This window comes from Megalobrama amblycephala, linkage group LG11, assembly GCF_018812025.1.
Source record: "Megalobrama amblycephala isolate DHTTF-2021 linkage group LG11, ASM1881202v1, whole genome shotgun sequence".
In the NCBI taxonomy this organism is placed as follows: Eukaryota; Metazoa; Chordata; class Actinopteri; order Cypriniformes; family Xenocyprididae; genus Megalobrama; species Megalobrama amblycephala.
In genome coordinates this window covers 525,373-541,202 of record NC_063054.1, presented here as the reverse complement: position 1 = coordinate 541,202, position 15,830 = coordinate 525,373, and the positions used below count along the sequence as shown (strand labels likewise).

Sequence of the window (15,830 nt, the reverse complement as noted above, 5' to 3'; positions counted from 1 at the left end):
TGTCCCAGTATCTTGAATTTGGGGGACATTTTTGTTAAATTTTTGGTGTCTTTTTAGCTCCCATATCTTGAATTTGTGGGTATTTTTTTGTTAATTTTGGTGTCATTTTTGCAGTTTTTGCCCCCATATCTTGAATTTGGGGGACATTTTTGTAAAAAAAATGTTTTTGTCTTTTTCATTTTTTTTTCTTTTGATTATTTTTGACCCCATATCTTAAATTTGGGTTTTGTTTTGTTTGTTTTTTTTATTAAATTTGGTGTCATTTTTGCAGTTTTTGCCCCCTTATCCTGAATTTGGGGGTATTTTTGTTATCTTTTTGTCCCAGTATCTTGAATTTGGGGGGCATTTTTGTTAATTTTTTGGTGTCTTTTTAGCTCCCATATCTTGAATTTGGGGGTATTTTTTTATTTATTTTTGGTGTCATTTTTGCAGTTTTTGCCCCCATATCGTGAATTTGGGGGGTATTTTTGTTAATTTTGGTGTCATTTTTGCCTGAAGCCCCCATTAATTTCCAACCCTTTGACACAGTATTGTGCAAGTTGTTGGTGTTTTACTGACACTCCGAAACTCAAATAAACACAAACACACCTGTCGAGTATGCCAGCGGACTCGTTGAGCTGACCGGCGTGATCCTCCGCTCTCAGCAGCAGATCCGGGATGGAGTCGTCCAGACCGCGACCCAACTGCGCCACCTTAAAATCCAGCTTATCATGCAGAGGTCCCAGCTCTCTCGCCATCTCCTCCAGCTCCTACAGACGCCAGTCAGTGAGCCACCACCAATGATTCTGTAACATTTCTGTCAAGTGTTTAGTGTGAAACTGACCTCTTTGCCCTGGTTGATGCTGTCTGACAGAGCGTTAGCTTCGTCCAGCATCTTCTCTCCTTCTGCCAAAATCCCCTCCATCTCCTTTTTCTTTTCACCAGCCACCTCCCTCTTCCCCTGCACAAACATAATGAAACGCTTTAGACTTGACACGGAGCGCTTCATAAGTTTCTGTTTGTGTATTTGCGCACCTGCAGGCGGTCGAGGTTCAGTTGGTTGGTGACAGCCAGACCTTCTGCCTGTTTGGTTTTGTTGTGCGCGTCCCTCAGCAGATCCTGAGCTTCCTCCAGTTTCTGCCTGTAATCACCCATCTTATCACCCACCTCCTTCTTCAGGTCCTCTGTGGCCTGGTGTGGATCTCCAAACAAACGCTTCACTCTTGCCAAAAGAGCCTCTGCGGCCCTGAAAGACAGAGAACCAGACTCATGACACAGGAAAACCCTTTAAAAGACCAGACAGAAACCCAGAATGACCAACTACACCGCTGTTTTGGGTATTTGTGAAATAAATTAATACTTTTAATTCATCATACGTAAGTGATAGTAAAGACATTAATAATGTTACAAAAGATTTCTATTTCAAATAAATGCTGTTCTTTTGAACTTTCATCAAAGAATCCTGAAAAAAAAAAAAAAAAAAAAAAAACATCACACTTTCCACAAAAAATCCCAGGAATAAATTACACTTTACAATATATTCATATAGAAAACAGCTATTTTAAATTGTAATAACATTTCACAATATTACTGATTTACAATCAAATAAATAACTTTCTCTTTGTGTGTTCCACAGAAATATTTTGGAACGACATATGGGTGAATAAATGATGACATGATTATGATTTGATTGAATTTTTGTTTTTGTTCTGATCTGCTTTAACCCTGAATGAAGATGTCAAAATCAGAGCTGAATATTGTATTTTTGGGACAAAGTTTGTCTTGGAGATCTCTGATGAGACAGGAGACAGTGAAAACCACCTGATGGAGCGGAGAGCTCCTGAACCGCTTCACTCCCTCCGTCCTCCTCTAGGTGTCTCTCTCTGTTCTCTCATAGCCGCACACACAGAGGAATCCATTACTGAAGTAATTTGATTAGGCTGGAATAATATTCCTCCCCTGCCCAACCGCAGGCAGTTTTTAATTAGTTCATTAAGATTTTACATAAGAAAGAGAAACTTTCTTCATTTGAGCTGTGATCCAGTGAACCACAAAATACGACTGAGAAACATAATGCCACCAACACAATTATTCCAACCTGTGAGCTTGAGTGGCATCCTCGCCGCTGTTCGGCTGGATTTGCTCTTTGTGTAAGAGGTTTGTTGTGGTATTTGAACTGAGTAATATTCATATGATCTTTACATTTGAACAATACGCTTGCAACAAATCACAATGCTGTTTCATACCCACCTGTGCACCACACTGCATGATTTTTCCAGTATTGCAAAATTAAAATTAAAATTAAAACTAAACATACAGTTGTGACATCATATATATATGATGAGGCTAATTCACTAAATATTGAGAATGCAGCAGCACATATTATATTTTTCTAACTGCAAAAGATCCAGCTGATAATCACTTCCTTTGATCTGACATGTCTCTTAACTTGACGCTCAGATAAACCAAGCACCAGTGTCTCAGTCTCCCCCGGGCTTCAGTGAAATAATAGTGCGGTTACAGGGTGTGTAATCTAAACTACTTTATTAAATAATTGTGCTGCTGTTCAGTTTGAACACTGCTGCTCTCCTCTGAACTCTCTCCTCTCTTCATTAAAGATCCAGTGAAGGGTTGTCAGATAACACAAAACAAGCCCACAATATGATAAACAGACATGATAAAACTGTACCAGATTAACAATAACATTATTACTTGTATATCCAATATCCTACACAATTAAAAGGGATTTATTATGAATAAAATAGTTCAATATAAAATGTTTAGATATTATAAATTGATTGATGAAGTAAAACAATAACATGAGACTGAATAATAAGTTTAGTTCAGTCATGAAACTCTAGATGGAGCAGGCTGATGGTCCTTTTAATGCAATATGATAGCAATTACATCATAAGCACAAGCTGATTGGCCTCTGCTGATTCTGTAGCCAATGAGATTGCATGCTCAACTTTCAAATAGTCTAGTTTAGTGTTTTCTGCTAGTCCTGCAGTGCTATCAGAGTTAAAGGATTAGTTCACTTTCAAATTAAATTTTCCTGATAATTTACTCACCCTCATGTCATCCAAGATGTTCATGTCTTTCTTTCTTCAGTCAAAAAGAAATGAAGGTTTTTGATGAAAACATTCCAGGATTTTTCTCCTTATAGTGGACTTCAATGGGCACCAAACAGTTGAAGGTCAAAATTAGTTTCACTGCAGCTTCAAATTGTTCAACACGATCCCAGATGAGAAATAAGGGTCTTATCTAGTGAAACCATCGCTCATTTTCTGAAAAAAATTGAAAATTATATAAGTTTTAACCAGAAATGCTCATCTTGAACTTAGCTCTCTTCTTCTTCTTCTCTATTAGAATTCCAGCAGTGTAGACGCTGTTAAGTGTATTACTGCCCTCCACAGGTCAAAGTTTGAACTAATTGTTAAAACTTATATAATTTTCAATTTTTTTCAGAAAATGAGCGATGGTTTCACTAGATAAGACCCTTATTTCTCATCTGGGATCGTGTTGAACAATTTGAAGCTGCAGTGAAACTAATTTTGACCTTCAACTGTTTGGTGCCCATTGAAGTCCACTATATGGAGAAAAATCCTGGAATGTTTCCATCAAAAACTTTAATTTCTTTTTGACTGAAGAAAGAAAGACATGAACATCTTGGATGATATGAGGGTGAGTAAATTATCAGGAAAATTTTATTTAAAAGTGGACTAATCCTTTAATCTGAACCCCTCCACCTCCCCAGCTCCACCTGTCTAGATCATTGCCACTACATCTGTGTGTGTGTGTGTGGGTGTTTTACCCCAGTTCTTCGTCAGCGATGTGTTTCTTGCCGGAGAGCTGTCGTTTGCGTAGTTCTGCGAGCATGGCTTGGATTTCGTCATTCATCTCGTTCACACTCTTCTCTGGAGCCCCTTCCCTCATGCCCAGAGTCGCGTTCAGCTCACGAGCTTTGTCCCGTAGAGCTGGACAATACACACACACACACACACACACACACACACACACACACACACGTGAGCAGCAGGGACACAACACCAAAGTAAAACCATAAAATCCTTTGTCACTCGAATGGAATAAATTAGAACTGAAATAAATTAAAATGTAAGAATTTTCATGTATTAATCGCTTTTTATATTGCCAATGTGTGAACAGCTCGTAACGAAACATGAAAACCAAGACCTTCCACGGCTTTCTAGGTTGTCTATGAAAGTCTGCAGACTGATTTTTATGTGAAGAACTCAAATCGGTTTCGCCAGGAAAAAGGATGTGACGTTTACACTCTTCTGACTCTCTTCTGTTCAATTGCACATGAAATGAACAAATGCATATACAGTAATCAAGATGATGTTGAAAGAGCCATTCATGTGTCATACAAGGGAATAATTTAAACTATAATCTCACATAGCCTGATCTATATGGTCTCAAATATACTTCATAATCAAACTATCATTACAGTGTCATTTTGTCGTCATGATACCGGTGAATCTCAGAGCTGGTTTAAACATCCACATCACTATGATCAGATGCTTTCTGAACTGCTGTTTTCTCATTTTTGTTGTGTTTATTTTAGAGCGTGCAGCACATATTTACATATTCATCTAAATGTGGGCAGAGTTGAGATGTTTGTTAACAATATCACTGCAAAGGTACGTCTTTTTACTTCTAAGTAAAAACGAAAAATAACTTCGCCATGAGTATATTTTGGTCTTGAATCACGTTCAGTCTCTTGTGCGTTATGTGTGCACGAGCACGAGTTGCTGCTGCAGTTCACTTAATGGCCACTGGTGTCGCTAATAACAAGAGTTTCTGAATTCTAAATATAGTGCATTTAAAATTATTTCAGCTTAAAATTATTTAGTTTAAGTCAATGTACTAAAATAACTAAAACTAAAGTAATAATAAAAACTACATAGACATATTAAAAATAAATCTAATGCAAATGACAAAAACAACTAAAGTACTACAACTTTAAAATGAAAATGAAAATAGCAAATAAATTATACAAACTATAGATCTAATTCAAAATGATATTATCTGAATGATACTAAAATAACACTGAACAACACACACGATACTGTAAATATTAGTAAACACACATCACATTCTGATTGGAGCTCTGACTCGTGCAAATATCATCATCATGCACCTGCCAGAATCCTCCAGAACCCCCGACAGACAACAAACTTAACTTTGCCACACATTTCTTTTCACTTCCTTTTCATTTTCATGGGTGTGACTGGCTTCAGGTTGATTCAAGGAAGTTCAAATTGGACTCAGCAGAGTTAATGTTCTTTAATCAAATTAAATTAGATTCAGAAATAAAATCCCAATCAAACGGGAGCGAAATAAAAGAGCGAGCAAGCTTCTCGGCATATTCTAATTTAAATAAAAATCATTAAATTGAGATGAAAATGAGCTATAATTACATGCGTTTCTGAAATTCCTCGAGAGTTCAAACGTAAACAGTCGATAGACTACAAAGAGCGCAGTATATACCTGCCAACGAGCCGAGCTGGAAATAATTGCACAGTGAGTTTCAAACGCAGCTCGGGTCTTTGGGGTGGACAGAATCATTTGATTCCTACTCGTTTAGCGTGCGAGAGGAGATGAGAGACGAGGCGGTTTACTGGAGCAGGGAGCTCATGCACTGAATGGATAATGAAGCTCTTCCTCTGTCTGCTCTCCTACACTTCTGCGAGCAGTTTTTTGGAAACGCTTGTTGGACACTTATCAAAATCCAGAGGACCAAAGTGCAATATGCTGGCTTTAACTGCCAAACACATATCCAAGAAAATAAATTAACCACTTTTTTGTGTGTTTATGGCTTTAATCTGCATGTATTGGGTGGGTGAGAGTGTCCGTCTGATGTTTAGATGTCCAGAGACGACACCATCTGTTGTGAAAACACCTCTCAGGTATGAACTGCATTCACATGATAGCCGATCGGAGAAATAATCTGGAAATAATCTAATGGTATCTTGATTTAAGAATGTTTAGATATTAGAAGTAGAAAACAAGACAAAAATACAGTGTAAGAAAATCAGTTTTTGCAGTATAAAGAGTTAAAAAATGTGACATGACTTGAAGGATCCCACTACTACTACACACACACACACACACACACACACACACACACACACACACACACAGTCAATGGCTGGAGTATCTGTTTAAGTGATTATTTTTCCAGTAATTAATTTTGTCTCTTTTAATTAAGGCATCACATAGTGTGAGCTGAACCTTCATTAACTAAACTATCTTCTCATTTACTACCATGTACAATTACACACACACACAGACAGCTTCTCCTCAACTACATCCCAAGCTCAGCTTCTACCATTATACACTCCTACAAAACCTCACCTAAACATTAAAACCTTTATTTCAGTTTCTGGAGTGTCAGATGGACCAATCGAACGTGTCTTCTCAGCAGTTTCTCATTTGTCATTACCTTCGGCAGCCAGGAGTGTGTTCCTAACGTAAAGCTCCAGGTCCTCGGCTCCTTTGCGGCTCCTCTCAGCATCAGCTGCCGTCTGCTCTCCATCAGCAGACACTTTAGTCGCCTGCACGGATAGAGAAAAAACCCTCTGAAATCTCAATGAGATTTTACTGAACAGCCTCAGATCAGCCTCACATGATGCTGTGTGAAGAAGAAACAAACACACAAGCAACCGACCTCAGTAACACCACACGGAGGAGGAAAACAACAAGACACATTAGATCTGACATCTCAGGGGCCAACGTGAACAAAAACGGAAAGAAATACTGCTAATATTTCCAGTTTGGCAAGAGTATTTCGGTTACACAAACCCAACAGGACAGAAGGAAGAGGTCTTCCTATTTAACTGGCTCTTGAACTTCTGTTATTGGAAAAAGCTGCTTTAGAACTGGAATATATCGATTTTATCAAGGACTACTATTCAGAAGATGCTGAAAGGTTTCCTTCAGCACAAATGAGCAGAACTGATGCAACACTTCAGACTTCAACAAGTTAATGTTCTGGCTTTCTGTCATGTTCAAAAACAAAACAACAAGGTCAGCATCTTACAGGAGTGATTCAGGCGGTGTGTAAAGTACAGCTTCACCAATAACAGCAAATTTACACAAGAACCAACGGTGCACAGAAAGAGAAAAAGCTACAGTAGCCACGCCCCAAACTCTGTCTGCTAAGTAGCCACGCCCCACACAGCTAGCCACGCCCCAAGCTCCCAGTCTGCACAGTAGCCACGCTCCAAACTCTGTCTGCTACAGTAGCCACGCCCCAAACTCTGTCTGCTACAGTACACAAGAACCAACGGTGCACAGAAAGAGAAAAACTCTGCTGACAACGTGGCTACAGTAGCCACGCCCCAAACTCTCCACATGCTTCAGTAGCCACGCCCCAAACTCTGTCTGCTACAGTAGCCACGCCCCAAACTCTGTCTGCTACAGTAGCCACGCCCCACACTCTGCATATGCTACAGTAGCCACGCCCCAACCCCACACTCTGCATACTCTGTCTGCTACAGTAGCCACGCCCCAAACTCTGTCTGCTACGCTACAGTAGCCACGCCCCAAGCTCCCAGTCTGCTACAGTAGCCACACCCCAACTCTCAGTCTGCTTCAGTAGCCACGCCCCAAACTTTCCACATTCTACAATAGCCACGCCCCAAACTCTCAGCCTGCTACAGTAGCCACGCCCCAACTCTCAGCCTGCTACAGTAGCCACACCCAAAACTCTCCACATTCTACAATAGCCACACCCCAAACTCTCAGCCTGCTACAGTAGCCACGCCCCAAACTCTCAGCCTGCTACAGTAGCCACACCCAAAACTCTCCACATTCTACAGTAGCCACGCCCCAAACTCTGTCTGCTACAGTAGCCACGCCCCACACTCCAGTCTGCTACAGTAGCCACGCCCCAAACTCTCAGCCTGCTACAGTAGCCACGCCCCAAACTCTCAGCCTGCTCAAGTAGTCACGCCCCAATCTCTCAGTCTGCTACAGTAGCCACGCCCCAACTCTCAGCCTGCTACAGTAGCCACGCCCCAAACTCTGTCTGCTACAGTAGCCACGCCCCACACTCTCAGTCTGCTACAGTAGCCACGCCCCAAACTCTCAGCCTGCTCGAGTAGTCACGCCCCAATCTCTCAGTCTGCTACAGTAGCCACGCCCCAACTCTCAGTCTGCTACAGTAGCCACGCCCCAAACTCTCAGCCTGCTACAGTAGCCACGCCCCAAACTCTCAGCCTGCTCGAGTAGTCACGCCCCAATCTCTCAGTCTGCTACAGTAGCCACGCCCCAAACTCTCAGCCTGCTACAGTAGCCACACCCAAAATCTCTCCAGTCTGCTACAAGTAGCCACGCCCCAACTTCTCAGCCTGCTACAGTAGCCACGCCCCACTCTCCAACTCTCCGTCAGCCTGCTACAGTAGCCACGCCCCAAACTCTCAGCCTGCTACAGTAGCCACGCCCCACATCTCTCAGTCTGCTACAGTAGCCACGCCCCAAACTCTCAGCCTGCTACAGTAGCCACGCCCCAAACTCTCAGCCTGCTAGAGTAGTCACGCCCCAATCTCTCAGTCTGCTACAGTAGCCACGCCCCAATCTCTCAGTCTGCTACAGTAGCCACGCCCCAAACTCTCAGCCTGCTACAGTAGCCACGCCCCACACTCTCAGTCTGCTACAGTAGCCACGCCCCAAACTCTCAGCCTGCTACAGTAGCCACGCCCCACACTCTCAGTCTGCTACAGTAGCCACGCCCCAACTCTCAGCCTGCTACAGTAGCCACGCCCCAAACTCTCAGCCTGCTACAGTAGCCACGCCCCAATCTCTCAGCCTGCTAGAGTAGCCACGCCCCAAACTCTGTCTGCTACAGTAGCCACGCCCCAAACTCTCAGTCTGCGGGACTATCTGATTGATTGACAGAAGGGGGGAGTGTTCAGGAAACCTGTTTCAAAACTGTCATTATATTTGCAATGCCATTTTGTGACATTAGCCATATGGAAACTACACACTTGAGCTACACTAGTAGTACATTTTGAATAATAACTGCATTCATGTGTTTTGAAGGAGGCGTGGCTTTGGAGACACTTTAAAGGGAGGGTGGGATCTTATGCTTTCAAAGCTAGCTTGCTATTGCTAGCCTCTCCGAAATTTTTAACTAATGCAATGTCTATAAAACAACAACAACACGCACATTAGACTCAGCTAAGGTCAGCAGATGTCACATACATGTGCTTCCAGTTATTACCAAATTTATGCTGAATTTAGAAAAGAAATGCAAGTGTGAACTTTTGCACAGACATATTTGTGAACGGTTAGTGAAGAAGTGCTTGTGACCCAGTGTGTCTGTTGCAGACCTCCACACTCCTCGCTGAAACCACACTGAATAACTCAAGAAAGCGCACAGGACCTGGAGTTTAACGTGTGTTTCTGACTCACCCGGCTGAGCAGTTCGTCCATCTCAGTGACCAGACTGCCCAGGTTACTGTCGGCCAGCTGCAGCAGTCTCTCTGGAGCTCTCTGTGGGGAAAGCATGTGCTGCCAAAGACAGGAGGATGAGATATGATTATCGTGAACATATGACTGACAGGTGGAGTCATGTCACCATGGAAACCAGGATGACACCGAAGTGACGTCCATGAGGTTTCCGGCCTACGGGCTTAATATGACATCACTGAATTATGAATCATTTGATGAGGAGCCATAAATGCAAAACTATTTTCTATTTTGTAAACAACTCAAATATAGATGCTAATTAGCACTAGATCAACCTGTAATTGTTACCTGAAACAGCTGTTTTTTTAACTTGATTTAACCCATAAAAATGTATTTTGTTGGGATAAATTAGGTGGATTCAGCAATATTAAATAATATTTTGGACCAGTTAAGTATATCTGACAGTTTAATGCTCAGGATGGCTCACCTTCAGCTCCTCCGTCATGTTCTCGAATCGATAGAGCACTTTATATGGCAGGGGGAGGGGCAGAGTGAGATTGACACTGCCAATCAAACGCAGCAGACGCTCCATGTCTCGAATCAAGAGCCCGGCGCAGTCATCGTCACACGCTGAAACACAGAGACACATGACATCAGACAGTATCACATGCTCACAGACTCCCACAGGCAGCGTTCACACTACAAACTCTTCACACTGCATGCAGGGTCCATCAGAACCACCTCACACGAAAAAAAGCCCCTCAGAAACGCATATACATGCTCAAGGGTCAAGGTTCAAAGGTCAATTTGTGCTGCGTCAATATGGGAACGTTAGTGGACGGTTATAAAGTATTTTAACTCACCTACTGTAAGTGCTTCATTCAGGTACTGTACTTAATCACAGTATTTTCATCTTGAGAAACGTTTACCTTTCCTTCACTACACACAAACATCTGCTCCACATTACTTGATAATAATGACATCTGACTCGTAAAAATTCTGTTGAGCCAATTAATTTCAGCTAGTTGCCAAAGCAACATCTCTCATTTTCATTTAGTTTAACTTGATTTACTAAAATAACCAAAACTAAATCTGAAATAAAATTAATAAAAACTAAATAGATATAGTATTTAAAAAAAATCAATAAAAATGACCAAAAAATAAATAAAACCATCTTGAGATTAAAGTCATTATAATGCGCAATTAAACTTGTTAAATTTAAAAAAAAAGTCAAAATACAAGGTTGAGAATAAAATTATATTTCGAGCATAAAGTTGTTGTGTTTCTAGAAAAAACTCTTAATGAGTTTCGGTGAGTTATGAGTTAATGATTTTATTCTCAACATTTTATTTTGATGTTTTTCTCAAAATTGTAACGAGTTTTTTCGAAACATAATGACTTTATTTTCAAAATTTAATGAATTAATTCTCAACATTTTATTTAGACTTTTTTCTCGAAATTTAATGACTTTATTCTCAACATTTTATTTCCACCTTTATTTGAAATTGAGTTTTTTTTCTTGAAACACGACTTTATTCTCAAAATTTAATGACTTTATTCTCAACATTGTATTTAGACTTTTTTTCTTGAAATGTAACAAGTTTAATCTTGCATTATAATGAATCTTGAGATTTTTTTTTATTTTTTTTTTTTTACATTTTTTTGGCCCTAATCCTCTTCCGTAGACAACAAAATGACTAAAACTTAAAAAATAAAATGAAAACAGATAATACAAAAATAATAAATAAATAAAACAAGAAAAACATCTCAGGTCATGACTATAACCATAGTTCCCTGAGAAAGGGAACGAGACACTGCGTCCGATAGGATCGCTTTGGGAACGCTCCCAGCGTTCCTATCGAATGCAGTGTGGAGTTCCCTCAAAAGGGAAACTTCAATAGTATCTCAATGATACTAAAACAAAACTGCGTTCTATCACACGGATCTGTTTGAGTATCACGACATAGCAACACTCACTCGGCCAATGGAGAGAGTTTGGGGCGGAACTATCTGATTGACTGACAGTAGGGGGGAGTGTTCAGAAAAAACCTGCTTGAAAACACTCATATTTGCAGTGCCATTTTGTGACATTAGTCATATAGAAACTGGAGTACTTCAGCTTTACTCATATTTGAGCAGGGCATAACTATATAACCACGGTCTGTGAATGTGTGTGTGTGTGTGTGTGTGTGTGTGTGTGCACGTGCGAGAGAGAGAGGGCACACGCAGTCTGAAAGGACAAGCATGTTAACGGCCAAGGATGGACAGGTCCTGGGGCAAGAATGCTGTTAACGAATGTTATTGGCCTCTTTTGTCTCCCATCCTCTGCTATCACAACATCACTTGCACTCATCCAGTATCCCTCCATCATCTCCATTCACCTGCGTGGAGGGAGCGTGTCCCAGAGCACCTCTCTCTTTATTTCCCTCTCTCTAGATTAAACGTGAGTGCGGTGAAACTCCAGGGAGAAGGACTTCTCAAGCGTGAAATTTAACATAGAGTGTGAAACAGCTCCTGGCCGCCTATTATGAGTGTCTGACACGCCACGAGCGATAGTGGGAGGAAAAAAGACACCGACAGACGTGTGGCTTTCGCCGCGGCCGGAACGCATCGCTCAATTTAACCTCCTGAAAAAACGGAGCTATTAAGATTTCTTGTGAGGAAGACTCTTCACGCAAAACACTGAGCGAGTAAAGGTGCGAAAAGACCTGAAAAGAAAAACACTGCACTGAAGAGTTCATGAACGCCTCTCGATTCAAACATTATATTTACACTGTGAATCTGTGTATACTCTAATTATTGAGTTATATTAACATTTCTGACTTCAGTGATTTAGATTTTAGCACACGAACCGTGTTTTAAAAGTAAAATGACGTTGGATTATGTAACACAAGTCACACAAAACACATCCGCAGAAAAACACATGCATAATTACCCAATCTGTCCGGTCGACCAACACAATTATCATAAAAAACATGATCGCTGAAACATAATTTCAAACACAGTGGTGAGGAGCAGGTGTTCCCGCAGACATCACAGCAACACAATCTGATCTCTCCAGCTCCGCCAACAATTACAGCACAAGTAAACAGTCATTTTGTGAGGGGAAATCTGAGCACGTCTAATTAAAATGTTGTTTGTTTTGGCTGCATCTCTCCTCTGTTATTACTGGCTGTTTATGGCAGAAGAAACAAATATTCATTTACATATGGAAGTCTTAAAGGTACAGTAGCAAATGAAGGTCAGGGTCAGAGAGAGGCCGGAACGTGCAGCGGTCATACGTACACACGATGCCCTCAGGGCCACACACATGCCTCTCCATGCACTGGTCACACTTCAGTCCGCTGGCGCCGGGACGGCACTGGCACTGTCCGGAGCGCGAGTCACACGCTGTGGGAAATGATCCGTACGCATCACACTTACACTCCTCGCACCGGCCGCCATACACACTCGGGTTACCATGGAAACCAGGGGCGCACCTGCGGAGACGTGAACGATATTAAACACATTAAAGGCCTAAATTACTGCAGCTCCTTTTGATTCGCCTCACATGAAACGCAGCAGAAAAGGCATGCTCACTTTCAACACATTATTGACAGATGCAGCCACATAAGTAACGACTTGTTTTTCATCATTTAGAAACATTTCTTCACCTTTCACAGTGTTTTCCCTCGTAGCCTTCAGGACAGGCAGTGCAGCGGTAGTCATTAAAACCCTCCGTCTGACAGGTGGGACTGAAGCTGAGAGAAGCGGTGGGAAAGTTGGTGTGTGTTCAGACTTATCACAGTTAAAGTGTGTGTGTGAGTGTGTGTGTGTCACATACTTGTTCTCAGGGTTGAGCAGGGGACACGCACAGGGTTTGCAGTCATCAGGGAAGCCGCGCACTACGCCGTAAAACCCTGCAGCACATCGCTCACACTTGTCTCCCACTGTGTGATGCTGACAATTCTAGAAAGAACAAAACACTAATAATGCTCTATAACAGGTAATAACTAAGGCTGTCAATCTGAATCATTTTGGCTTCGTTCACACCGCAGGTAAATGTGGCCCAAACCTGATTGTTTTGCCCACATGTGACTCACATCTGTTTTCTTCATGAGAGTGTGAACAGCACAAACCACATCTGATCTTTTCAACTCCGATTTGTGCCACTTCCATTTGTGGTAGTAACTCCGATACAGGTCAGATGTTTTGTAATGCGACCGCAGTGTGAACAGTCATATCGTAATTCATGCGATTTTTACGTCACTCGAGATCAACATTCGTCACGATTCTGCGCTCATGGGAGTCTGTTCAAAGATTTTACATACCCAACTTTATTTGAAATTGAGTTTTTTTCTTGAAACGCGACTTTGTTCTCAAAATTTAATGACTTTATTCTCAACATTGTATTTAAACTTTCTTTCTTGAAATTTAACCAGTTTAATCTTGCATTATAATGACTTCAATCTTGAGATGTTTTTTTTTTTCTTTTTGGCCCTAATCCTCTTCCATAGACAACAAAATGACTAAAGCTTAAAAAATAAAATGAAAACAGATAATAAAAAAATAATAAATAAATAAAACAAGAAAAATGTCTCAGGTCATGACTATAACCATAGTTCCCTGAGAAAGGGAACGAGACACTGCATCCGATAGGATTGCTTTGGGAATGCCCCCAGCGTTCCTATCGGATGCAGTGTGGAGTTCCCTCGAAAGGGGGGAGTGTTCAGAAAAAACCTGCTTGAAAACACTCATATTTGCAACTTCCGATTTGTGCCACTTATTAAATCCGATACAGGTCAGATGTTTTGTAATGCGACCGCAGTGTGAACAGTCATATCGGAATTCATGCGATTTTTACGCCACTCGAGATTAACATTCGTCACGATTCTGTGCTTCATGGGAGTCTGTTCAAAGATTTTACATACCTGACGTTATCAAGACAGTTGTGAAAGGTAGTCAGTAGAGGGAAGTGATGTGTTAGAGACAGCTCTATAATACTCTGCTCTCTTTTGTCACATCATTGTCTTTATTTTTCATATTGCCTGCACATAATTTCGGTGGCTTCCACAGCAGATCACACCAAGCGTTAGATTTACTAACAGCTTGCACCAGCGCAAACCCTCTTTTGGCATTAGAAGAATACTGTCAGGATTTACTAAAGACACGCAATGCAAAATTAGCACTGAAAAGGCAAGTTTTGTGCATGATCAACAATTGCAGCCATGTCGCAAAATGGGTTCAGACATGCTTTTTTTGGGCGTTAAATAATGACGCAAATACCAGTAAATTGACGAGCGCAAACATTAGTAAATCACGTTACGTGATTAATTTAAATACTCTCCCATAAATTTTGTGTCTGAAAGGGAAGCTCCTACAAATGCATATTATGCAAATGCACAATGCACATTAAAATATGGCATAAAGAACATCTTTTGGGGACTTTTCTTAGCACATAGATATATGCAATTAATTGAAGGCATGGACTGAGTTGTTTTTGTGGCTGACCTTATTGCATATGCATTTGTAGGAGTTTCAAAATTTGTGGGAGGAGAGTATTAAAATGAATCACACAACACAATTTTTTAATGTTATTTAACGCCCCCAAAAAAGCATGTCTTAACACATTTTGCGACATGGCTGCAATTGTTGATCACGCGCAAAACTTGCCACTCCCATCGGCGCATTTGTGGAAATGCTCTCTGATGCTATGCCCCGTTTAGTAAATCTGGCCCTATAAATAAACACATAATCGATTTCTTTTTGCAATTTACATATGACAGCGCGCTGTGTGTGTTGCCAAGTACACGATTTTCCCACAGAATTGGGTTACTTTTTCACTATTGCCGCGGATTGTTTTGCAACTCCGTGGGTTGAAGCGACCGTGCTAACGTGATATTAAACACTCGGAATGCAGTTTTTACTGTGATACCCCTCAGAACACGATTGGGCTAGTCTTGGACTAGTTGTGAGAAGCAATTGAGTGGATTTTGTGGTAAAAACCTGGCATCCCTGTTTGTATCGTTCTTTTGTGCATGCAGGTCAGTTCAGAACCATGATCTGTTCACACTGGAAATCTGATATAAAATCTGAAAAATCATAATAAACAAGGGCTGTCAATGTTAACACGTTAAAATAATATAACACAAATAATGCAAATAAATTACTGAAGCACATGAAATTCATCATTAACGTAATTTACATCACGCAGTTAGATGATACACAAACCATGTTTCTCGGCTGGATAAACAAACCAGCGTCTTGCTAGTAAAGTTTTGATTTATGCGGATTGTAATCAAGGTAAAGACGATTGCTTGGTTTCTTTTGTGTCCTGTTTTGGAAAGACACCTACATTTGCCTTACCAGAAAATACAGTTTTGTAAGAATCACCCTTCAATCTGATGGTTTACTTCGCTGGATATTGAAAATGATGA

The 15,830-nt window shown here is 41.0% G+C and overlaps 1 protein-coding gene across 9 annotated transcripts in view; it reads right to left on the bottom strand.

The window, feature by feature from the left end:
• lama2 (laminin, alpha 2) overlaps positions 1 to 15,830 on the bottom strand; it is a 171,309-nt gene that overhangs the window by 27,755 nt on the left and 127,724 nt on the right. For 7 of the 9 annotated variants that reach the window (XM_048208189.1, XM_048208190.1, XM_048208191.1 and 4 more), the window contains 10 exons: positions 13,238 to 13,362; positions 13,068 to 13,154; positions 12,700 to 12,893; positions 9,902 to 10,044; positions 9,418 to 9,516; positions 6,446 to 6,557; positions 3,794 to 3,956; positions 1,015 to 1,225; positions 824 to 940; positions 589 to 749 (listed from right to left, as the gene is read on the bottom strand). In XM_048208189.1, the coding sequence (XP_048064146.1) occupies positions 589 to 749; positions 824 to 940; positions 1,015 to 1,225; positions 3,794 to 3,956; positions 6,446 to 6,557; positions 9,418 to 9,516; positions 9,902 to 10,044; positions 12,700 to 12,893; positions 13,068 to 13,154; positions 13,238 to 13,362 (1,412 nt within the window). The remainder of the gene's footprint in view (positions 1 to 588; positions 750 to 823; positions 941 to 1,014; positions 1,226 to 3,793; positions 3,957 to 6,445; positions 6,558 to 9,417; positions 9,517 to 9,901; positions 10,045 to 12,699; positions 12,894 to 13,067; positions 13,155 to 13,237; positions 13,363 to 15,830) is intronic. The other 2 variants (XM_048208193.1, XM_048208196.1) reach the window with 1 other exon arrangement.